Source organism: Xenopus tropicalis, chromosome 4 (assembly GCF_000004195.4).
Source record: "Xenopus tropicalis strain Nigerian chromosome 4, UCB_Xtro_10.0, whole genome shotgun sequence".
Lineage (NCBI taxonomy): Eukaryota > Metazoa > Chordata > Amphibia > Anura > Pipidae > Xenopus > Xenopus tropicalis.
This window is the reverse complement of record NC_030680.2, coordinates 97,002,618-97,027,097: the sequence shown is the minus strand read 5'-3', so window position 1 is coordinate 97,027,097 and position 24,480 is coordinate 97,002,618. Positions and strand designations below refer to the sequence as shown.

Genomic DNA, 24,480 nt, shown 5'->3' with positions numbered 1-24,480 from the left:
TTCATAGATGCCTCCTGCCAATGCTCTCAGTCTATGCTAGTAATCTGCAAGTCATATGAACCATACAGTGCGGAAGTAGAATAAGCAGTATGCCTGTCACACTCAGAATATGCCTGAAGAAATGTATATTTTAAATTGACCCTTATGTAAAATATCTAATAAAGGGGATATGATTCTTGTCTTCAACATGTAATAAGTGCAGAGAGGAGTATCCTGTATACCCATGAACTTTACTGTAGTCACAACACAATAAAACGTTAGACAAATTATGTGCAACAAATTACATGACAACTCTACAGTTTCGCAATCACACATTAAACGTATTCTCAGACTATTAGATTCCATGATAGATACCAAGTCTGCTTCCTGTGCTTATATTTTTAAACAAGCTGAAGGAATGCCAATAAAATAATTTATGATGCTAATATAAAATTCTTACCGTTTTCAGTTCCGAGGAAGGAAAAAAAAAGATGAAAAGGCACATACTAAATTGAGCCAGCAAGACTATCACACAAGTACTGTACCAGGCTAATAAGAAGCAGATGGAAGGCTCAGAGAATATAAACTTGTGCAGAGAGAGAGTTGGCTGCTCAGTGGCAAATGGTGCTTGTGAGCTGCAGGTTCAATGTCCTGTTACAGGTGGTAACTCAGTCACAAGGAGCTGCTTTCTGTGTCAGAAGCCATAACTGCTCCATTTAGATTGCTTATTCTTGTCCCTGATGATTATTGCTTACGGTGACTTTCAGGAAAATCTACTGCTTGCCACACAAACACTTTTTGTGAAACTACTGCTTAAAAATTGTAAGGCATAGATGTTTGAGTATTGCCATCATACCATGGGCACAATTTCTATAAAGCAGCAAAGATCAAGCGCCCTAAATGAGGTGAATTCAGGAATACATTTTTGTCTATATTGGAGATACTACAGTTTAGTCCAGGAAGTTTATCCCGCATCCCTCCAGTTGTTGTAATTTAGCATTCTGGGAATTGTAGTTCAACAGCTGGAAGGCTTTAGGCTGGACAACCTTCACCTCCCTGATTTATCCAATTCCTAAATGATCTTCCTTCAGAAACCCAAACCTTTCTATCCATGACCAGCCTCCATCTATTAATTCCATGATTTCAAACATTGAATTCCTTTTGCACCCCCTCTATATGTACTCGGCACTATGTCAAATCCCCTCTGTTGCTCACCAGCTGAGATTCACCGTCAACGCTCCTCCTCCTCACCTTGCAGACACAGATATGCAGTTCCAGGCAGAGAGGAACACATACAGAAAGACTTCATGCCATGTCAGGGAACCCACAGATTTCAACCTCTCACTCCCAGGCAAACAGGATCCATCCCAGATGTGGGAGTGGGGAACGGCCTGCCTTTCCTGGCAGATGTGAGGATTTGGGAGAATGTCAGGCAGCCTCAAAAGGGGGAGGAAAGAGGAAAGGAACTTGGCATTGGAGTGAAACCCACTCACTGTTGCTGGATGAACATTCATGTGATTTCTTTTTGTGTGTGTGTATGTTTTTGTGTTCTCTTTTCATCTGTGGCACCTGTTTGTTTCAGTATACTGAAATTAAAGTAACCATAGATCACTGACCAACCATTATACAGCGCTGGAATAAATAGAACCAACAGCATTGTGCTGAATAATGTCATGCACTGGGCCTGCAGTCCATTATATAGAGTAGCTTTGGCACTGGCAACAAAAGTAACTGATTTGCTATAAAGTTCATGAAAATATACATTATGAGTAAAGCCTGGTGGGTTTCTGTAGTTTGGGCTCTGCAGGGCACCATATTGTCATCCCTCCAGCTCTCCATAGTGTTACCTCCTCTTACAAAAGCTCTGATGGGCAACATCATCAGTGATGTTGGCTTACACACTATAATAAATAAAAATGGGATAGCAGCAGTCTGGGGCCCAGAGCTGTAACCACTTTATTTTCCAACTCCAGCTTAGAAATACAATTACATTACATTACATTAACATTTATTTATAAAGCGCCAACATATTCCGCAGCGCTGTACAATAAGTGGGTTTCATACATTGGACATACAGAGTAACATATAAAGCAATCAATAACCGATACAAGAGGTGAAGAGGGCCCTGCCCAAAAGAGCTTACAATCTACAAAAATTTCAGCCTATAATAATTTCCCCAGTAAATACTGCTCTTGTACATCTTTTCCCTTGATCCATTATTTTGTGATGGGCAAAGACAGAACTTTGTTCATTGTTAACATGTATGTGTGCCTTTGGTTTGTTTTACATATGAAGTTTTTTATGTGGTATATTTTTTATAGAGACTACATTGTTCAGGTATATAGTTTTCATTTACATACTTCTCCTTCACTGTCCATATCAATTGCTGTGATTAAGGTATTTCTTACTCTCCGTACACCTCCAGAATGATTATCCCCATTGTAACCACTCCAGATGGAAGTGTTCAAGACTATTGTGTCGGTGCAGGATAATGAAATGTAAGCTTTCTGTCTGGAACACACACACTCGTCCCTCTCCTCATTCTAACATTAGAAAGTATGTCTGGAATGGTGCTGCTGCAGTTCCATTTATGATAACTGGATAGTAAAAACGATCCAGCAGAAGGGCTGGATACAAAGCATGCAGGATTTATGAATCTCTCAGGTATTAGCGGGTAGCTTTTTTTTTCATTCATTCGGATTGTGCTTGATCCTCTGGGTGCTGTTCACATGTGCAGTGATGTACTTAACCTAAATATTTTTCCAAATCTTTTCAAAGTTTAATTTTTTAATATTTATCTGAAAATGCTTGTTTTTGAATGTATTTATTTATATTATGATTTATGGGTACCCTACCCTCCCTTGTTTGTATTTCAGAAAATGGCCTGATATATACATATATTATATTTGCAGGTGTGTTTGTAGCACATAACAGGCTGACGGATATAAAACTACTTGTTGTTCCCCACTGGCTCGTGAGCCTCAAATTTAACAGCCCTGAAGTAGAGCATGGAGTAAGAATTTACTGATGTTACAGAGAAACTTTATTTTGAAGAACCTTGAGGCTTATGCATTGAGACTGGGTCTCTTCTTAGACTACATGTGAGTAAGTGGTCAACATGGGACAAAATGCTCCTGTCTGCTTGTCACTGTTTTTAATGGTGAGTGTTCTGGCTGATAACAGAGCAATGGTTTCTGCAGAAGTAAATGTTTTTGCATGGAGGTCTGCATTTTTTAGATTGTTGCTGTTTTCCACTAGAGGACACTGGAAAACATGCAGTGTACCATTGGCCTTACCAGCTCTTATGTACCCATGTCTACCCACGCACCATATTTATCAAGGTTCATCATAGTTTGCCACAGGGAAATGTTACCTCTCTCCATTTATATGTGATTTTTTGAACCTTGTTTATGAAAGGGTGAACTCACTTCCTGAGCTTATAGACCCACTCAAAATAGTATATAAAATGTAGAATACAATGCTGATTAGTAATGAATTCTGAATAATATTACATGGCAGCACAGAAACCAGTGCATTCTGCATTTGTATTGCTTAATAACCAGCCCTGCAGCATTAGCTTCTATGACCAATGTAACCTCGCTTTCTGATAATGACTTGATCATTTCATATAGCCCCTAAATCTAACTTCTCCACAACAGGCCAGAGCCCACTGAGCTTGTGCAGCGATATCCCAACAAGATCAGATGATAGAGAGCTCCTGTGGACAGCTTTAAAGGAATATTGCTGTGAATGTCTGGGCTGGTACTGTAAGCTCAGTATTTCAAATGCACAAGTTCTACCCATAATTTTTCAGTCTCTGCGACCTGATATTATTACTAAACATTTGTAAAGCAGCAGCATATTCCATGGGGCTGTGCTATAGATTACAGATTGGATTCCTGCATGAATACATTTTGTCTGTGTAAGAGCCATGGCACAATGGGCTACTTCAGTTGATTTAAGCACCATATTGTATTTTTTATTTTAGTAGTTATGGTTGTTTAAGTTGCCTGACAAAAGCCAGCCATAGACTTTAATATAAATTACCTGACAAGTGCTTCTGTCAGGTAACTGTAGGCTGGAAATGAGTACAGATGCTTTTTCAGTCTGCTGTTCACCTGCCATTCATTGATGTAAATTGCCTGGCAAGTGCTCATTTGGGGAAGGGCGGTTTCCATACTACAATCAATTTTGGTCTATTAAAGAACACAGCACTTAAAAGACCCTGAAGTAATCTTGTATGCCTGTCCCCAAATGTGCATTGCCTGCTACTTTAGCTTCAATTTTAGAATTCCAGTCTAATCCTACTGTGTATATTATAAAGCCCCTATTGTTCAGAGCTGCAAAATAGGTTTATGTGCACAGTAAGGCACAAAAAGATGTTAGGAAGTAGCAAAAAATACAATAACCATTCAAATTGAGAATGCCTAAGTTATCAATTTATCAATGCGTGGATGGAAAGTATCCATTTTGTAACACTGATCACCTAATAAACTTTTAATACACAAAATTTATATAAAATGACCTATAAATTCATAAATAAAAAAAAAATAAAATAAAAAAAAAAGCACTCGAGGCTTTATCGCTGGGAAGTCAATGTGCAAAGTACGGCGGCAATATATTTTCACTTTGAATACCTGCAGTTTCCTGAGAGGCGGGTAACTTAGATGTGCAAGTTAGGGAGCGGCAACAGATGCACACCACAAAGGGGGTCTGTACTTACCGCCTACCAGAAAAACAGGGCTGGCCTGTGCCTGCAGAACTGCTCTCTGCAAGAACCAATTTGCCATGGATTGTCCTTAATGTCCCTCCCTTTTGCACAATAAATTGCTATTCTGAAAACTCCTAAGGCTGATATATTCTAAAAATTACCAAATGAAAATCAGTTCGTGTGAGTAGTTTTTTTTTTTTTTTAAATAAGAGAAGATAATTCTTGGATTGTCTCACGGAACATTTTTTCATCTCACCAGTCTAACTTCTTAGCTGTGGGTGGTTTGTTACACAGGAACAATCTCTGTACTTGTTGCAGGGCAGACATCCTTGTCATTAGGCTGCTCCCTAGTGGTAAAGCTGTAAAATAACATCCAACTAGCATCCAACAAAATTTGCCTGTTTGCCAGTGGGCATTGTAAGCATTACATCAGTGTTAGCCAATGACACAAAACTATGCAGGCCAATTAATTGCATCCAGAATATATAACAGAAATGGAAAAATTGCTCCAGGGTTTTTGCCTTGCTCAGGATCAACCTGAAATTGGAGTATGTTTTGTTGAGAAAAAAAAAATAGTTGGTGGCCGAGTACTTGATAGACGAGTGTCTTTTCGCAATTAAACCTTCTATGTAGCTATAGAGTGAAATTAGCAAATACTGGGGTAGAAATCTGCTTTTATAGTTTTGCTAATGCAGACAGGATGTAGGGGTAGTAACAGCCTTCGATCATTCTGCCACCTTACACAGGGAAAACAGAATGGACCTGAAACAGGAGATTGCCGTGACAACAAACAAAATTTAAAAACATAAATAGAAAACCATTGAAATTAGTTGTGTTTTATTAAATGTTAATAGGTCAATAAACTGTATTGTCACTGTGAAAACCTGTATGCTATCAGTGCCATAAAAGCTCTATGGGATTAAAGTCAGCACAACAGGCCCAGGGAAAGTATTCAGGTAGTGCCACAAATTATGGCTTTGCAGGTCTCATTCCTAGCTGCAGGCAGCAAAATTAGTTCAATTACTGTAACTCCATCTATTTGTATGACAATTGGTGAGCAGATTAGAAAATAGAAGGAAAAACTTTCTGAGAGAGAGAAAAGCCTTTCCTTAGCGTTCACCAAACCTTTTCATTGGAAGACAGAACTTTGCACTAACATACAGAGCCAAAGCTGGCGCATGTACAAATCCAGGCACACAGTCACCTAATGGAATATACATGCTCATGTACAATCTGTACCTTTAAACTAGAATTTCAGTGCACGCTTCATATGCAAAGGCTGAATGTAGAAATACGATTAAAAAAACCAGCCTGTCCTAATGAAAGGGTTGTAGAAAACATTTCTTTTAGTGCTGGTAAAAACACCAGATGCCATTATTGATCCACAAGAAGTCATTGCCAGAGTAAAATTGGAAGGAATGACCTCGAAGCTATATACTGTTCTCTTCACTGGCATGATTTACAGCTTGGCTTTCACTGGTTGCAACTGCAAGCTCTGCAATTTCATGGCCATTCCCATGTTTCCAGTTATCTTCAGCTTGCCCTGAAAGAAGGCCTGAAAAACAGGAAGCAGTAAAATGTTATTTTTCTAAAGCTGGACATACAAATTAAGATTTTTAAAGATCTTTTCATTAGCGTAGGATAAAGTTTATCCTGAAACAATCCTTTTAAACCAAACGATCATTGCAAGTGATATTGTCTAGTTGAAGCTAGGAAAACTACCTGCTTGGCCCTGGAAACAGTTGGACATTGGACAAATTTCATTGTTAACAATGCCAATGTTCAAACCTGATCGATTTTCTGACTGATATTGGATGAAAGATAGTTACGATAGTTTGTTAGATTTCGCTGAAATTGGCCGTTAAGTAGTGGTATGGCCAGCTTTATATGGCACCAACATTTTTATAGCTCTTTACAGAGATTATACATCATTCACATCTGTACTCTACCATGGTTGTTTCTAAAGGGGAACCTCAACTAGCATTTTTGCTGACTAATATCTAAAAGAACCACTGAAAACCTTTTGAGAAAGAGGATCTACTGAACTGGCTGTGCTCTTATAAACAGCAGAGAACCCCTTGACATGTACTCTCTTTTGTTGGAATATTTTAACCCCAAAAGATAACTCACCGTCTGGGGGTTCATTTTCCCGGTCATTAGTGCCAGCAAGTCTGCATCTGCCATGGTGATAGTACAATCTGCCTTCTTATCTGAAACACAAAGACAGAAAAAGCTGGCTATGCACAAACATTTTAGCCTGACTTTGTCATTCAAGTGGTGGTACAAATCTGGCTCTTATGAACATTCAGCCACTAACTACAATCTGCAGCCACAGCTGGGATTCTCCTCCAAGCTCAAATGATATCTTACCAAGCCTTGATCAGATATTGATTGGGAAAGAAATATTTTTTATTACATATAAAAAGAGGACTAGCCTGATGTATGTCCAGAGGTGATGAATTAAGGGGCACTTTTATCTCTGCTTCTTATTTATGATTAAAAATAAGATTAAAAATAAGAATTGAACAAGAATGTAATCTGCAATATAGCCATGGAAATTTATGCCAGAAATCACATGCTTTTATGCAATAGTATGGCTATAGCCTTAGTGATAGAGCCACAAATGTACTCTTGCATCTTCCCTTTTTAACCAGCTAGCTTTCATTACTTTTCGCCAACTCACCCTGAATTTACAGTGCAGCTGCAGATAAACAATTCTTTTGACGCTGAACAACTTTAAGGCACAGGTGTAAGGCATCACTTTCATGCTCCAAGAGCACCAGCAATGCAACCAGTTCTCTTAGAGAGCAACTACACAGGGCTAATCTATTGTACATACCCATACAGTGTCTGATAAGTCCTGGTTGCAATAGTGAAAGTTGTGCCCACCCGTAACATATTAAAATTACAAAAAAGTGGATACAATAAAATGTGGCAACACGAGTCATTCACCCACCCCTATTGATATATTAAAGACATTTTGTGTAAAAAGCTTCTAGGAAAAGGCCTATTTGGTGCACAGTTCTGTTTGAACAATATGTAGTAAATAAAATAGACTAATATGGGTGACATAGTTACTGTATATACTCAAGTATAAGCCGATCCGAATATAAGTCAAGGTACCTAATTTTTTCTTAAGAAAACTGGAAAATCGTATTGACTTGAGTATAAGCCTATGGTGGGAAATGCAGCAGCTACTGCTATGTTTCAATAATGAAAATAAAGAACAATAAAATAAAAGGCATCAGTGGGGTATATGTTTTTAAATATTTATTTCAAAGGAAAACTGGGAGTTCTGGTGGTTGCTTGATTTTTTGGCTGCTGTTGCTGCCTGCTGGCATAGGTACAAACTGGGGCCAAATTGGGTAATATACAGTGTTGGCTGCTGCTGCCACAGGGACAGATGGGAGGCAATATGATGGCTCCTTGCACAGGTACATGGGGCAATATGGCTGCTGGCACAGGTACACGGGGCAATATGGCTGCTGGCACAGGTACACGGGGCAATAATATGGCTGCTGGCACAGGTACATGGGGCAATAATATAGCTGCTGGCACAGGAACATGGGGCAATAATATTTCTGCTGGCACAGGTACATGGGGCAATAATATTTCTGCTGGCACAGGTACATGGGGAAATAATACAGCTGCTGGCTCAGGTACATACAGTAGAACCCCGAATTTACGTCCCCGGATTTTACGTTTTCCCGCTTTTTACATCGTTTTTTGTGGTCCCACCAATTTTAATGCCTTCCTATGGGCTCTATTCCCGGATTTTACATATGAATTTCCTGAATTTTACACTGTTTTTGTCATGCCTCTCCCTAGCAAATCGCGTCGTTTTAAGGTGAAAATACAGCTTACTTTAGGAATTAAAGTTTCCCCCATGTCTTGCGATCACAGGCTCCATCTTAGGAAGGTCAGCGTCACCACTATTGCCTCATATTTCATACTGCGCATGCGCACCTATCCAGGAGCTTACAAAATATCGCGAGAGTTGGGGAACGACTGTACAGGGGGCGGATTTTTGTTAAAAGAGTACAGATTTTTGTTTTAGATGGAACAATACAGTACTGTACAGTATTCTTTTCCACATCTTATTAATTTATAGTGATATTCAAACTTTTAGCAAACACATGCATTAAATGCAAAATGTTTTACAGTACTGTAAAAAGTTGTTTCAGTACTTCTGCTAAAACCTGTGAAATAACTCAGTAAAGTATTTTATTTTTAGTAAATTTCTGCTTAGGGCACCCATTTGGCCAGCAGCGGCCCTGTATACAAAAGCCAATGGGCAGCTTCTTCTTGTAGTTTCCATTATTCACAGTTTCAGTCAAGTAATCAGTATGGAGTTCAGTTTAAAAAGGGCAACCATTTCTGACAAGGAAAATGAAGTTGCAAGTAAAACTTATATAACTTATATAATAATGCACAATGAAATTTTAGAATTCTTAATGAATCAGAAAAAAGTGAGTATAAGACTGGCCAGTGTGAGTGTAAAGAAAAGAGAATAAAAAATTGAGTGAGGAGATAAAATCATTTGCAAACTGGGCCAATGGTCTAAGGTTTTCTGGTGAGCCCCTGGCATCCCAGTCCAACATTGGACTGTACAGTTGTAAGGGGCAACTATAAAAGACAGCTATCTTAAATATATTGTGAGGAAAACAACGCCTGCTTTGTTTAAAAGGGAGAGGATTTAATTTCAGGCTAATGCAAAAATATGTAATATCCTTAAAGGGGCAGTATACCCCTTGTACGACATGAGTTTAATGAATACACTTTGTGCTGAGCATACATTTTATCTATTGTTTTAATCATGAAAAAATATACTTTTTTTATTTTTTGCAAAAATAATTACTTACAAGTTTGCAATTCCCTCTCTTCATCCCCCTATTCTGTTTTGGTTAGCAGAGGTCCATTATGCAGAGGGATTATCTGTCTACTGGGAATCTAATTATTTATCTTACATTTTGTTATTAAAACAGGCAATAATTAAGTTCAGCACAAGCCCTATTCATTGAACTTATATTGATTAAAAGGGGGTATACTGTCATTTATATGATATATTTTGATATTTAATATGGGTGAGTGCAGATGACCACTTTACCTGGTATAGCCCCTAAGACACACTTACCAGAGTTGACATCGACACAGCCTTTTCCATTTTTAACATCAACTACCCAGGTTGCTTCCTTTCCACCAGGACCATCTTTCACTTTGAAGGCAAAGATCCCTCCAATCTTTTTTACAAATTGTTCCCCTTCCTGCAGGTAACAAATAGTGAATGCTATGAGTTATCAACTTTGTGTTAGTTTGCTTAGTGTAAGGTGAAAAAAGGGGTAATTTTTGGGGTGCAAGTGCAAGAGCACTAAGGGGCACATGAGCGCACCCCTTAGTGTGCTGCATTCTACACTGAGTGCTGGATGAAAAATCTGGTGCTCAGTTCAGAGAGTAGCACCAGGACTACCACAGTCAGTTCTGGATCCAAAGGCCATACGGCAAATCTCTGCACTCCACAACTAAAAGCAGACAGCAGAACGCAGCATGCAAAGTGCACAAGTAAAATAGCCGATTTTGGCATTTTGTTGCACTTAGCATGTTGAATTCAGATTTGCAAAGGAGACCTATAAACACACTAAACAATGTTCAAGCAAGGTATGTAGACCTTTGCAACAGGGGCACCAACTTAAGTCAGCAGGATGCTGGGGGTCCTGTAAAAAGGATGTCCATAAAGTGGATTATCTCTTGTGTATTCATTCATGTAGCCTTAATTTTGCCTTTGTAAATGTACATTCTTGTGGAAGCACAACATTCTAATACTGTATGACATAGTTGTGAACAGGTAGATTGTTATCATTATGAAAATACTTGTAGCATTCTGCACGCATACTCTTATAGTTATTTATTTTTTAAGAGTCCAAATTAAAGCAACTATAGCACCATTTGATTTGCATTTAACATTGCAGGAATTCAGATACCAATGAGGGATAGAAAGGCAACATATTGATAAACGTTATTATAGATGACCTTATTTGTTGGTGACAGTAGTGCTAGAAGAAAATGAACTATGAACAGCTTTTCACCTAAAAAGCTTATCTGAAATTGTTCACTGATTAGAAGGTTGATCTTTGTTCTACCTGAATATTTGTAAGGCGGTGGGCACATTGCTGCTAACCCTTGCACTGCTGCATCAGTTACTTGTGTTGCACTGTCAAAATTATCACAAGGTTGAGTAACTCCTTACTGAATGCTTGGAAAATTCTGAAAATCATTCTAAGGGTGTAAAGCAAATTTTAAACTGTATTAAAGGGCAAAGAAGACACAAATATTACCACAGGTATAGGATCCCTTATCCGGAAAGCTCCGAATTACAGAAAGCCTGTCTCCCATAGACTCCATTTTAATCAAATAATTAAAAATTTTAAAACTGATTTCCTTTTTCTCTGCAGTATTAAAACAGTACCTTGTAATTGATCCCAACTAAGATATAAATAATCCTTATTGGATGCAAAACAATCCTATTGGGTTTAATTAATGTTTTATTGATTTTTTAGTCGACTTATTGTATGGAGATCCAAATTACGGAAAGACCCCTTATCCGGAATACCCTTGGTCCCGAGCATTCTGGATAATGGGTCCTATACCTGTATCAGTAAAAATAAAACATAAGAAAAGAAAGTTGTTTAGTGACCTCTTCAAGCTTTTTCTCAATCTCTTTGAACACAAATTGCGCTTTGAACCCTTCTTCAGCACTGGTTGGAACCATGTGAATCTGAGAAGATCTGAGGAAGTAAATGTAGATTATTATTGCAAAACAGTTGTGGGGGGGCAGTGGCACTTTATTGTTCAATATTTATATGCAGATTAAGTTCTACTTTTAAGGTGGCTATACATGTACCAATTACGATCTTTCCTGTGACTGTTGGTTGCAGGAAAGATCGCTCATACCCTCTGCAGTTATCCACTTGTCTGAAAAAAAGTTAAACGTGCCTGTACATAACCATAAAACTAAGATAATAAAACACAGAAATCTTTTTAAAACTAAAATACAGAACATTTTACCTAGTCACATAACATAAACCACCAAAATCTACATTCACAAACAGATGAGTGCATGATTAAATCAAAATTGCCCAGTTTTCTGATATGCTCAGAACTGCTTGCACACACCCACACATTTATAAACCTACAGGCATATATACACGCTTCAGAGGACAAAGATAAAAAGAAAATGCCTGTACAGCTAAAGGACACACACGAAAGTAGTACTTAATTTACCAGGCCTCATGCATCTCTCCCCATACTATTTATAAATATTGTTTATAATACTCACATTATACACACACACACTCACAAATACATTCATAATTAAAGCTATTTAAACACATTAGCCACACAAAAACACTTTAGAAGGAACAATTGAAGACATGAACACTGTACATATGAGTAGAAACATGATGGAAGTAGTCACATTAAACAGTCATAGGCCTTTGAATCAAGCAGTAACACTTACTTGGCTGCAGAATCTGGAAAACCCATCTTATAGATAGAGACTACTACTGCTCCCCCAAGGCCAATATTGTGCTGCAGCGCAATCTTAGCCCCCGGAACCTGTCTTCGGCCTGCCTGACCTCTGAGCTGCCAGCAGAGCTCTGCACACTGAGCTAGACCTGGGAAGTGAGAGAGAGAAGGATTAAACACTCTGCTTCCGGCTCTTTATCACACTCTGCTTTCGAAACAGGAGAACTGCAGCCTTAACCCTTTACTGCCTACAAAAGGAAGAAGAGACTCCTATGTCGTTTTAATGCAGGAGATTTGTGTTCCACACAGCAATTCCACAGAAAGGCTTAACTGCAGCCTGACACCAAACACCTCATGTGTAAAAAGGGGAGTGGAGGGGGGGGGGGGGGTAGTGGAATCTCAAACTACAATAGAGCTCCAGGCAGGAAGAGATCACATTTCCACATACGTAACTCCTCACTTACAACAAGCTGAGAGAACAGCAGAATGATCAGAACTTCAAATATGGCTTTCAAAACAGATACACTAATAAATTGTTGATTTGGGAGGTTTAAAAGAAAGCAAAACAAATGCTTCAAGTTTATTGAAGGAAATAACCACTTTTATTAAAGAAACAAAACAATACAAGGAACATGCTTACAAGGCACTACAAAGAAGCATGACATTTATGATCCTGCGTCATATGCAACAAGTGTTGCACGCTGAACCTTGCTGCCTGGGCCGATAAGTGCCAGGTGACTGGCTTAATAACAGATGTCCCCATGTCCCTCTGAAGGGGCACCTTATGCTTTATTCCTAATTATTAAAAAACACGTTGTTGCCTTATGATCCAGATACAAATTTGCCAAGCACTTATAACTAAGCACAGTGTGACTGCTTCTGGCAGTTAGCATGGATTGTGTGCAGATTTAAACAAATATAACTCTAAGACTCTTTGTACATAAAAGCTTGTTACTTGTGCTATATGCTGGATCATATAAACCTTTACAAACTATAAATTAACAGTATGCGAATTCCAATTATTCTTAAATCTTTTTTTTCACTCTATTTTCCTTGCCAAATAAGTCTTGTTAATATGTATGAAAATTCATGAAAGAAAGTAACAGTCGCCCCACAAAGGAACAATGGGTTACAATGGTAAACAATGATATTCCTTACACCTTATTCCAATTTAATGTATCAACAAAAGGGGTGCCTGACTAAATTTGAAACTGTCTGGGGAGAATGGCTACCCAAATATAGAGGCTAGCAAGCTTTACTATCCGATTGCTTATTGTACATCTGGTGGATGACATTAATTTTCATTTCCTTTTTTCTCGTGCCATACTTTTATGCTTTCTTTTTTCTGGATGGATACATGCACGTTTAAAGTCTGTATTTTTACAATCACTGAGTGGCATAAATACATTTTGATACAATTGTTGAATTCCTGAACCAGTATTCCTCCCCCGTAACTTGGAAATGTATGTGAATTGTTACTGACTGGGCGACAAACTTTTATACCACTGAAGTTCATGTATTTCTTGATGAAAAATTTGATTCAATAAAAATAATTGTAAAAAAAAAAAAAGTTTGAAGCAGTTACCAATAACAAAAATACTTAAACCACAGCTAGTAAAAACAAACAAGTCAAAATGTGAAAGTCTTAGAAAACAGCTCCTATGACATACTTAATATGTAGCCACTTCCAAGGGGTTAAATCTTTAAGAGTACTCTGCAATTTCTAAGTGTTGTGTACTTAGAAAATAATTACTGTCTGGTTGCTACAGGTTTTGTTAAAAAAAGGGCCTTGTTGTTATTCTTATTTCTGATAGTAAATGCTCACTGTATCTGATGTGTGTCAAAGGACAACGATAGATCTGTGTGAAGTTCAAGGCAGTGGGTGTAAAGTCATCCTGGCTGTACCAGGAACTCTATCATAATGCCGGGGTAATAAACTACTGATAAAATTGAGGCCCAGAACTTGCTTTAACCAGAGAAATTCTCCATTATACACTAATTAACAAGAACAATTTTTATACGTTTACACTGGCTCCTCAAAGGTGGCCATACACTCTAAGATCTGCTCATTTGACGAGGTCAGCAAGCACCCAGATCTTCTCCAGATATGCCCACCTACGGGTGGGCAATATTGGGCTAATATGATAATTTGGCCCTATTCCAAACAATTGAATTAAAACAGCGAGCATAATGTGGACCCCGATCCAAGGTATGAATCAAATCTGCCCAATTTCAGGCCAGATGTCATTCGGGAAGAGCCATCTGTGGTGCCCATACACAGACACATCAGTCTAAAGGACCGATATCGGCTGCTGAAATCGGCTTGTGTATGGCCACCTTTAGAGGTAAAAAGAATGGTTCATTTTTTTTTTTTTTTTACCACTGACCTGTTGCTCCCAATGGGTGTCCTTTGGATATTAAGCCTCCACTGGGATTGATAACCCAGCGGCCTCCATAGGTATTATCTCCTTTGTCAATGAGATATCCAGCACCTCCTACAGAGCAGTTACCAAGATTTAAGCAGAAGATATTTAGAAAAAGTAAACTTTAGAGAATTTTAATAAATGACAGAGGAAGACAGTATTTTGGAAACATCAATCTAGCTCACTCTGAAGTATATAAAACAGTTGGCCACACATGCCTGCCTTTATTAAAACCCCACCCTACTCAAGTACCTGGAGGACACAGACTCAATGCCTCATATGTGATAAGCTCATTAGCAGAGAAGCAGTCATGCAGTTCAATCACATCCACATCTTCTGGCCTCACACCAGCTTTTTCATAGCATTTATCAGCAGCAGTCTTGGTCATGTCATATCCAACCTGCAACATGTGAGAGAATTGACCAAATGGACAGGGCCACAACCAACTTGCTGACAAACCAAGAGACAGAAAAGACTTAATGAATGGGATAATAATGATCCTAGGGCTTCCCAGTCCAAAAGGAAAAAGCAGAGAACATGACTTGTTAGGAGTTGTAGTAATACAGTTCTTATACATCTATATATGTAGTGGTTCTCGAAAGTTTGTAAACCCTTTAACATTTTCTATATTTTTATATAAATGTGACCAAAAAACATCATCTTCTATATGTAGATGAAGAAACCCTAGTTAAACAAATAATACAAAAATTATTATATTGTATTTATTGAAAAGAAATGATCCAATAACATATCTGTATGTGGAAAAATAAGTAAATTGTGCAAAGGATTCAAAACTTTCAAGCACCACTGCAGCTCAGACATTTTACACAATGTTTAAGAGATGTCTCATCATCCTCACCATCTTAATGCAGCTGTTTTCCTGAAATGTACTTGGGGTGTCCGTCACCATCTCTTGTGCGAGGATCTGAACTGCTTTGCCTTGTAGCCCATGTCTGTGCACAAAGTCCTCACTTACTATGACAGCTGCAGCTGCTCCATCAGAAGTTGGGCTGTAAATAATGAGAGTTAAATAATATAGGGTTATTAATAAAAATAGTCATGCTGATGGCTTGATGGAAAATGTGAATTCTGTTTATAGCTGCATTGAACCCTTATCCTAGGTCATATAGCTAATGATATTATTTTGTGAGCAAGAGTGACATGTTTATTGTATGTACTAACTAGTACTGTTGGCATTTATAGCAGTACTTACATAATACTACAGATCTATGTTTACTAGTATACATATTGATCTTTTCCTCCACTGTAGATATTTTAACATACATCAGTCATTTTAGGAAATTATATGTGCTTTCATAGTTAAAACAAATATTTATAATCATATGCAGGCAAAAGATTAGGTTGCAGAGACTTAACAATTTAAGCTGGCCATAAATGGGCCAATCTATGCTGCTGTCTGCCTCTCACTGAGACAGGTCAGCTCACCAATGTGATATTCTCACAACAGGTCTGCAAAGCTACCTGTTATTATCTAATTGTTGGCTCAGCCAAATGAGTGGATAGGGATTGACCTGATGAACCTTGATCCAGCACATAAATGGCCAAATCAAGACAAGATCACTCATTTAGCAAAATGTATGCATATGTCTAGTTTATTGTAAGAAACTGTTTTGCATTTCTAGGTCATTACTATGTACCAGCACTGAAGGATGGTTAGGAAGTCATAGATTTTTCTTGACTTCATCACTTCATCTAAGCTGTATTCATCTCGAAACTGTGACAGCCTGAAGAGACAACACAGAAAAGTTAAGATTAACGTCAAAGAGAAGCAATACACAGCTTTCAGAAGGAGCCAGCGCTACACATTAGAACTGCTTTCAGATAACCTATTGTTTCTCCTACTCTAGGAAGAGTCCCAAGCCAGACATGGATTTCTTACTATTGAGTGCCTTATAAGTATAAAAGCCAATATTCAGCACATTTTCTGTTCATGTGTTGCAATATGGTTTGCCTATTTATGGGAAAAAAGAATATATGTTTTGTTGTTAATTTAAATGTAAATTTAGTTTAGCTCTGGCACCAGTTTATAATTTAAGAGCTGCATGTCTAAAGCCTGAAAAATGATTAGAGGGCTTGCTTGAATCCAAAGACATCACAACCTTAAGGGCATTTTTTTTGCTTAAAGGGGTGGTTCACTTTCACATAAATGAAGCTATTTTAGCAGATTAGGTCATTTTAATAAAATATGTAATGTATTTCTTTAAGAAAATGTCTACAGTTTTAGAGAAAATTAGATAGCGTTTCTGTATATGGCAGTGGAGGCACCAGGGTAGGGGGTCGCCGACCCCTATTTGCACAAGCTTGTGTCAGCATGTTGACAGGCCCGGATTTGTGGAGAGGCCACAAAGGCCCGGGCCTAGGGCGGCAGAAGTTTAGGGGCGGCATGCCGCCCCGCCGCAAGAACATTTTTTAATTTTGCTCCCATACGGAGCAGTCGGGACCTCTCCCCACTGCTCCGTATGGGAGTTAAAAAGAGCGTTCGCGCATGTGCAATGGGGAGCTGGCGCTTTGCGCATGCGCAGTGGGGGCGCGTTCGCGCATGCGCATGGGGGACTCCCACAGTGGCGGCCTCGGGGCGCACCGGAGAGAAATCCGGCCCTGCATGTTGAAGCTCTGTGTCACACTGAGTACTGGCAGTAGGAGCTTCTAAAGCTACTGCGCATGCCTGCTTGCTGTCTTTTTTCTTCCTGCCTCTTCTCTGATTGGCTGCTAAAGTTACAGGCACTTAACATGATCCCTGCTGCTGTCTCCTGCTATAAATGTTCAGGTAGGGAGGGGGGAGCAAGAGGGGAAGCTCCCATGTGTCTCACACTGCAGAGAGAAGAAACGCTCCCCCTCCCTGAAAACTTTCTTTGATTCATCTGTGTGAACTGCAGCTTTTACAGTAAGATACACAGCGTTTGCATAGCACATATTACCATACTCAGGGGAACATAATCTATCATTTTGTAGGTAGCAGTGAGAAAAGGTGGACAACATCTTTAAAGCATTAAAGGGCACTGAAGCTTACACTAAACCCTAAAGCAAAAATGACATGCTCTATCTCAGAAGAAAATCAATTCTAGATGCACTTATACATCCGTAGCTCAATCATTTATGCTAGAATGTTTAGTAGTAGAGAGTTGTAGTTCCACAGTATAGCCAAAAGTGATGTCCTAGTTGCTGGATTTGCACACAAGCATTTGTAACATGCTAGTCCTTTTCCTGTGTACTTTGCCATATAGGCATATAGTTACCACCCCCTAAAGTTGCTGACTTAGGTATGTGCCCTTAGATGCCTATATTGTAAATACCACCTTGTCTGTTGCTCCTTCAGAAAATTCTCTCTTATGTAGCTTAGTTGTATTTATCCCTATCACGGATGTCCATTCTGTGGTCCTCCAGGACTTCCTGAATTTCAACTGCCCATTCTGCTACTTCAAGCTGTACACCCTGGCTACGCACGTTCCAATAAATTGTAGCAGGTGCATAACAATTCTTACAGAATAGTTTTTTTTCTTGCAGTTTGAGATCTTTGTGCTTCCTCAAACCTTTATGGGACATTATCTTTGTGAAGCATGTGAAACTTTGTGCCAAGGTACTGTATGAGTTTTATTTCAGTTGGATGGCTGTAGGCTGGACATTACAGCTCATGCCCAATATTACAAAATACCTTCTTGCCAACACACACTTTAAAGCACCACAATCTTACACTTACGGGTTGTTTACAGAATGCTTGTGATTCTTCCAGGCGATCTTGGCAAAATGTTCTTTTTTTGTACCTGTTTGCAGGATAAGAATAATAAACAACAAATTCAAAATTAAAGCTTAAACTGCTCCAAGATTTCAGGCATTTTCCAGGTAAACAAAAGCAGATGTACGGTTAACGAATTTTTATGCACTTCTAAAGTTAGTACTGGGCATTATTCTGTTTTGAAATATATGCACTTCTAATAATGTGGCAGAAATGATGACACTCACAGGATTTTTACAGACAATAAAATAAGTGAAAAAATATGAGTTATTTGTCCGATGGTTCAGTTCCACACAAGAACCCTTTTCAAAGGGTTTAAATATTTAAAAACTGTCCTGATTATTGTGTTACCATGCTTAGCTTTTCTTATCTCTTACTATATGATTAGTTATAATTACCATACTTCTCCATGTGTTCTATCCCTGCTCCTCCAAACATCTGAGGGGCTACAGGAGCTGCTGCAAGCCCATACTTATTTATCATCACCTCAAGATGCTTGTCCATAGGGTTGACCCGGTCTGTAAACTAGAGTAACGACAATAAATTACTTTTTGTTCAGCAGGTTGCTAGGGTCCAATTTACCCTAGTAGTGGTTTGAATGAAAGACTCAAAGATGAATAGGAGAGGGCCTAAACAGGAAGATATAAGTAAATAAAAGTTAATTATAACAATAAAATTGTAGCCTCAAATAGCAACAGTTGTTTTGCTACCGGGGTTAGTGTCCCCCATTTGAAATCTGAAAAGAGGCAGAATAAAAATGCTAATATTTCAAAAACTATAGAAAAAAATAAAGACCAATTCAAAAGTTGCTAAGAATAGGGCATTCTATAATATACTAAAAGTTAACTACCCCTTGTATTGTATTCACAGTTTTGGCCACTGAACAACATCATATTTTCTTCTTTTAGCAAAACCCATAGTCTGCAGTGTGAGCAGAATTTGTTTTTGTAGATAGAAATTATTTCCCTTTGTTGTCCTCTAAAAGAACTACAATTTGTTGTACAGATGAGAGAAAATCAAAAATACTAACAGAATTACAGAAGGTACACAAATTAGAAGGTAAAAAAACTGCGTGTACTATGGTAAGGGTAATTATTAACTTTTTCCGAAAATTACACTTGAGAATAATGACCATACTGACCTTTGATTGTAGAGAGCCTCGTTCCATCTTCTCAAATCCAAGAGCAAGGACACAATCTGCTAGCCCTGTATTAAAGGACAAAGCAACGCAAAATATAATTTTTTCCCTAATAAAAGAAACCAAAATTCTAAGCAGCTTTGCAATATACATTTATTACAAATTTGTAATGGTTTTTGAGTTATTTGTATTTATAACTGCTATTAGAAGCAATGTTTGCCTCTGCTTTTTTATTCTCTGCCCTGGTGGCTCAGACTGTTGAAACATTGTAACACAAGGCAGCAGACTGACAGACCTGTATTGCTGGAGAAGCAAGACCTTTGCAACATTGTTTAAAATGTAACAACCAGGAGTTCAGCAAATGAGCTTTCAATAGCAATTACATTTGCAGTTACATTTAAAGTTTAAAGCACTACAAATGTTTAATTATTTCATATTGGAAAGTTGCTTAGAATTATGTTTTCTTTCATTATCCAAAAAATTATTTTTGGGGTTGACATGCCCTTTAAAAAAATGAATTTAAAACCAGAGTATAGTATTATACTAGCAACAGGAAGTGACTGGATGTACAGGAGCTGGTATTTCAATCGGGACTACAGTTTGTAAAGAAGACTACAAATTAAAAAATATTTTTTATATTATTCACATTATCAATATTTTAATAGCTCCCATTAGCTTCCTGTGTATGTACATAATGTGATTACTGGGTGAGTTTTGCTTAGGTTTTGTAACCAATAGTAAAAATAAATTTTTCCTGCACTGAACTATTGATCTCTGAATTATGAAAATAGCACATCTAATTGTAACTTGATGTTTGTTAGACTATGATGATGACCTGCTGGTTCAGTGCTTACTCTGCTCTTACCTCCCTGAACCAACTGCCTAGCCATGAAAAGAGCTGTAGACCCAGTGGAGCAGTTGTTGTTGACATTGATGATCGGGATCCCAGTGAGTCCCAGACTGTGATAGATTGCCCGTTGCCCACATGTTGAATCACCTGCATCACAAAGCAAAAAAAAAAAGGTTTAGATAACAGACACATGGAGAATGAAAAAGGAGCAGCAAGCAGAAAGGTAAAGATCCACATTTAGCAAATATAATGTCCATTCGTTAGCAAATAACCTACCATAAACATAACCAACACATGCTTGCTCCACACATGAATATGGAATTCCTGAATCAGCCAGAGCCTGCTGACCTGTCAGGGAGAGAAGACATAAGCCAATAGGTAGTTATCATCACTGGAAAAAGCAGCATGTTCTTATATATATATATTTTTTTTAATTATGCCAAAATGAAAGAACGCACACATTCAGTTTTTACAAATAAACACCGACTTTGCAAAAAACGCAATAATTAGTAGGGTGTTAACACGTACAGTCTACACTGTTATTAGAAGATTATCCAAATCTTGTTCTCCCTATTAGTCATTGCACTGAAGAGGATATTTAATTAGAAACTATCCCAAAAGGAGCTCTGGGGCCTTTTTTTTTTTTTTTAACAAGATTCAGATTTCGGGACAAGTCAACCCAAAATTATATAAAATATTTTTTTGCCTAATAACATAAAACACAATTCTAAGCAACAAATTTGCAATTTTTTTTTTACTTATTTGTATTGCTATTAGAAGTATTGTCTGCCAGTCCTTTTCTATTCTCTGCTCTGGTGGCTCTGGCCTTTGAAACAATGTAACACAAGCCAGGAGACTGACAGACCTGTCTAGCTGAAGTAGACTGGCTTTTGCAACATTGTTTAAGAAGTAACCAGGTAGTTCAGCAAGTGCTGCTTTCAATAGCAATTACATTTACAAATAACTTTTAAAGCACTAAAAATTTTCAATAGATTCATATTGGAAAGTTGCTTGGTATTATGTTTTCTTCTATTAGGCAAAAAAATATTTTTGGGGTTGACATGTAAGTTAACTGTTTAAAAACTTGGTGACCAGACTTACTGACTAGGGCTAGAACCAAAAGAAATAAGACAATCTGAATATTCAGCAGTGATAGCTGGGAGAAGCTCTGGGCTAGGTTAACTTGGAAAATGTTCTGGGCCCAGGAATCATCCCTTTGGGTTTCAGAAAACTAGCAAAGGGCGATTGGAATAAATCAAACTTAAAAAGCCATAAAAATCAAAGATGTAGAGGGGGTCTAGAAGTACAGGAAAAAGATAAGAAGCAGAAGAGAACAGAAGGGGAGAGCAGTAGAAAAAACTGGAAGCGGAGATGCACTGAAAGAGAAGGGAGAAAAAGAAACAATTGATGTGAACTGATGAATTGTTAGTCTCTTACCTGCTTCCTTGGCCATATCAGGATAATCCAGCTCATCACGAGGCTTCATAAACTACAAAAATAAACATAAATCTACACACTGCATGAAGTTATTTGGTTAATTAAAAACTTTTAGCTTACATGATTATGTGACAAAAAGTCACGTGATTCGGTTTGGCCATAAGTGTGGATTCGGCCAAATCCAAATTCTGCTGAAAAAGGCAGAATCTTTGCCGAATCTTGAATTCGGTGCATCACTAGTATTTTAAGAGATGGAACAAATTGTTACCTAGACACTGCTGGGTACCTCAGCTAGCAGCTATAAAATTCAACACTGAGTGGGAGATTTATAAACAGTTGAGTTAGACTTTTTTCACGATTCAGGTTTTTTTGAGTTAAAAAAACTTGCATTCAAGTTATGGTTTAAAAACTTGATGTCTGATATTTATTAAGTGCAAAAAACTCGAAAACTCAAATGTAAGAATTCAGCATCGAAAAGCTTGCAAATTTCTATAGAAGTCAATGGAAGTTGTCCTAGTTGTCCTATTGTTGTCATATTTTTAAACTCTAACAATTCGAGTTGTCATATTTTTAAACTCTAACAATTCGAGGTATTCTAGTTTTTAATTCAAATGAGTTTTCCTTATTAATAAATAAAGCGAACATTTGATATGCAAGTTTATTCAATTTAAAAAAACAAACTTGAATTCACAGACTTAAAAAATGATAAATAAAAACTGATAAAGAGAGTTTATTTGAAGAGTGAAAGAATGTACCATGACTTTGGGTTGAAAATAACTTGCAGATTAGTTTGGTTGTAAAAAAAGGTTATTAAACTGAGCTAAATAAAAAAGGAAACAATGAGAGATAGGTGAAAGTTTTTGTGATGTTAGCAATGTAAGTAATGCTCTTTCACAATCAGTTAATCTTTAGCAGGCAGCAATAGGCCTTAGGCATGCTAAGCACCTGGTTTGCTTTTCTCCACCTGCATACAGCTTCATGGTGTGGAGATTGCATAAAAAAATGCCTCTTTTTGTGTTTTTCTGCCCAAACTCTGCTCTGAGTAGCTGCACTCAGACCAAAACTGTATCTGTCTGTGGAGCTACATGGAACTACAGATGACAGTGGATCCACTTCACTCCACCTGCCTACAAAACACAGGCAGAGAGAGCCCTATGCCAGGTGAGACTTTGGCCATAGTTAATCACACTTACAGTATAGGAACACCCTGACCTAAATAAATCAGTTAGAATTTATATTTTCTATTCTCAATACTAGGACAAAAAAAGCAGAATGCAAAACAGGGAGAAGCATTCGGTCATAGAATAGTATGAGGATGTACATAAGTATTATACAGTCTATTAATAACAGGAAATAAACAGGCTCTTTTTTTTTATATTTCACTATTAGGACAGTTAAACATGTCAGTGTGGAGATGTCGGTGGCTGTAGAAAGGGGAAATTTAACACAGCAAGAGAGGTAGCATGACCTAGAAGTAGGTACAGTCACAGTAGGGGGCATATTTTGTAAAGGTGAAAGTTAAAATTTGGAGTATTTTCACAAAAAATTAAAATTTGGCACAACATTGCTAATTTACTTCAATGAGAATATGACATTGACTTTGCATTGGCGAATAATCGTTGATAGTATTAATAATAATAATAATAATAATAATTGTTAAACATTTTTTTGCCAGGTGAATTTTCTCCAGTTAATATTCACCCATTTTCCCAAGAGCACAAGGATGATATTAATCCAGGTTCAAGCTGGTAGCCATGCTTCAGTGTATGTGTTATATAGATCAGGGGCTGAGAGACAGGGGAACCTAACAGTGAGGAGATACAGCATGACCCAGCCAGCAGTACTTACAGGCATAGGTATATGATATATAGGTAAGTTCCTGGCAGACATAAAAACTCCAGGGCAGTAGTGGGTACATTCATGTTATGTGATATACCAGTCTGTTCCTAACAGCCAGGACACCCTAATCCATAAGGATGAAATGGACCATGAGAAAGGTGCATGAAATCTGGCTCCAACTATGGGACACCCAGTAAGTAGGAGTTAGGAGGAGGCAGATTTTGCCAGGAGGGTGATCTTAAGCTGCAGGAGTCAGAACCCACGGTGCAAGCGCTGAAGTACAACAGCCTTGCAAATCTGACAGGTGCAGGGGCAGCATTTGGAAGGGAAAGCCAGTAACCCAAGACGGTGTAAAAAAAGGTAAAAAGAAGCAGTTACAGGCAGCAAAGAGGGCAGGAAACTGAGGGGTTCGGTACAGAGAAAGGAGGTCGCAGCACCTCCGAGAAAGATTCTCAGGCTTCGGCACAATAAAACAAGAATCCTATGGGTGCAATAACATGAGACAAGAAATACAGCCCCCCACACGCCGAGGCACCAGAGACCCCCCCAGCTTACAGCAATAAGTACAAGAGACAATAGCACACTAAACTACACCAGGTACCTTGGTCATGCCAACTCCCACCACATAGACGTTCCTCCCAGCTGGAGCCATGTCTGACAGCAGCTGTTTCCCAACACTGGCACAGTCTGACCCCTGGCACTTTCCTATGTTTGACAGAGGTTCCGCCTGTTCCTCGCTTAAGGCGGCGATATTACGAAACACCAGCAAGCGCACTATAAGGGAATGAGCGCCGCCTTAAAAGGAGGCGTGGCCAAAAGGATTGCAAG

At 38.3% G+C, this 24,480-nt stretch overlaps 2 protein-coding genes across 2 annotated transcripts in view; both read right to left on the bottom strand.

The window, feature by feature from the left end:
• The window catches only part of podn (podocan), a 29,543-nt gene extending 28,138 nt beyond the window's left edge, over positions 1-1,405 (bottom strand). The window contains exon 1 of the mRNA XM_031900958.1: positions 1,231-1,405. The gene's annotated coding sequence lies outside the window, so the exon portion shown is untranslated. The remainder of the gene's footprint in view (positions 1-1,230) is intronic.
• A 4,105-nt stretch (positions 1,406-5,510) lies between these two features.
• On the bottom strand, positions 5,511-24,325 carry scp2 (sterol carrier protein 2). Its single transcript, NM_001015795.1, is given in 16 exon segments — positions 5,511-6,245; positions 6,821-6,900; positions 9,825-9,954; positions 11,382-11,472; positions 12,204-12,360; positions 14,599-14,706; positions 14,887-15,034; positions 15,494-15,644; positions 16,293-16,379; positions 18,353-18,416; positions 18,787-18,913; positions 19,530-19,594; positions 20,392-20,523; positions 20,653-20,724; positions 21,814-21,865; positions 24,254-24,325. Coding segments are annotated over 16 exon segments (1,611 nt in total). The 5' UTR covers positions 24,305-24,325; the 3' UTR covers positions 5,511-6,149.
• Positions 24,326-24,480: the final 155 nt, after the last annotated feature.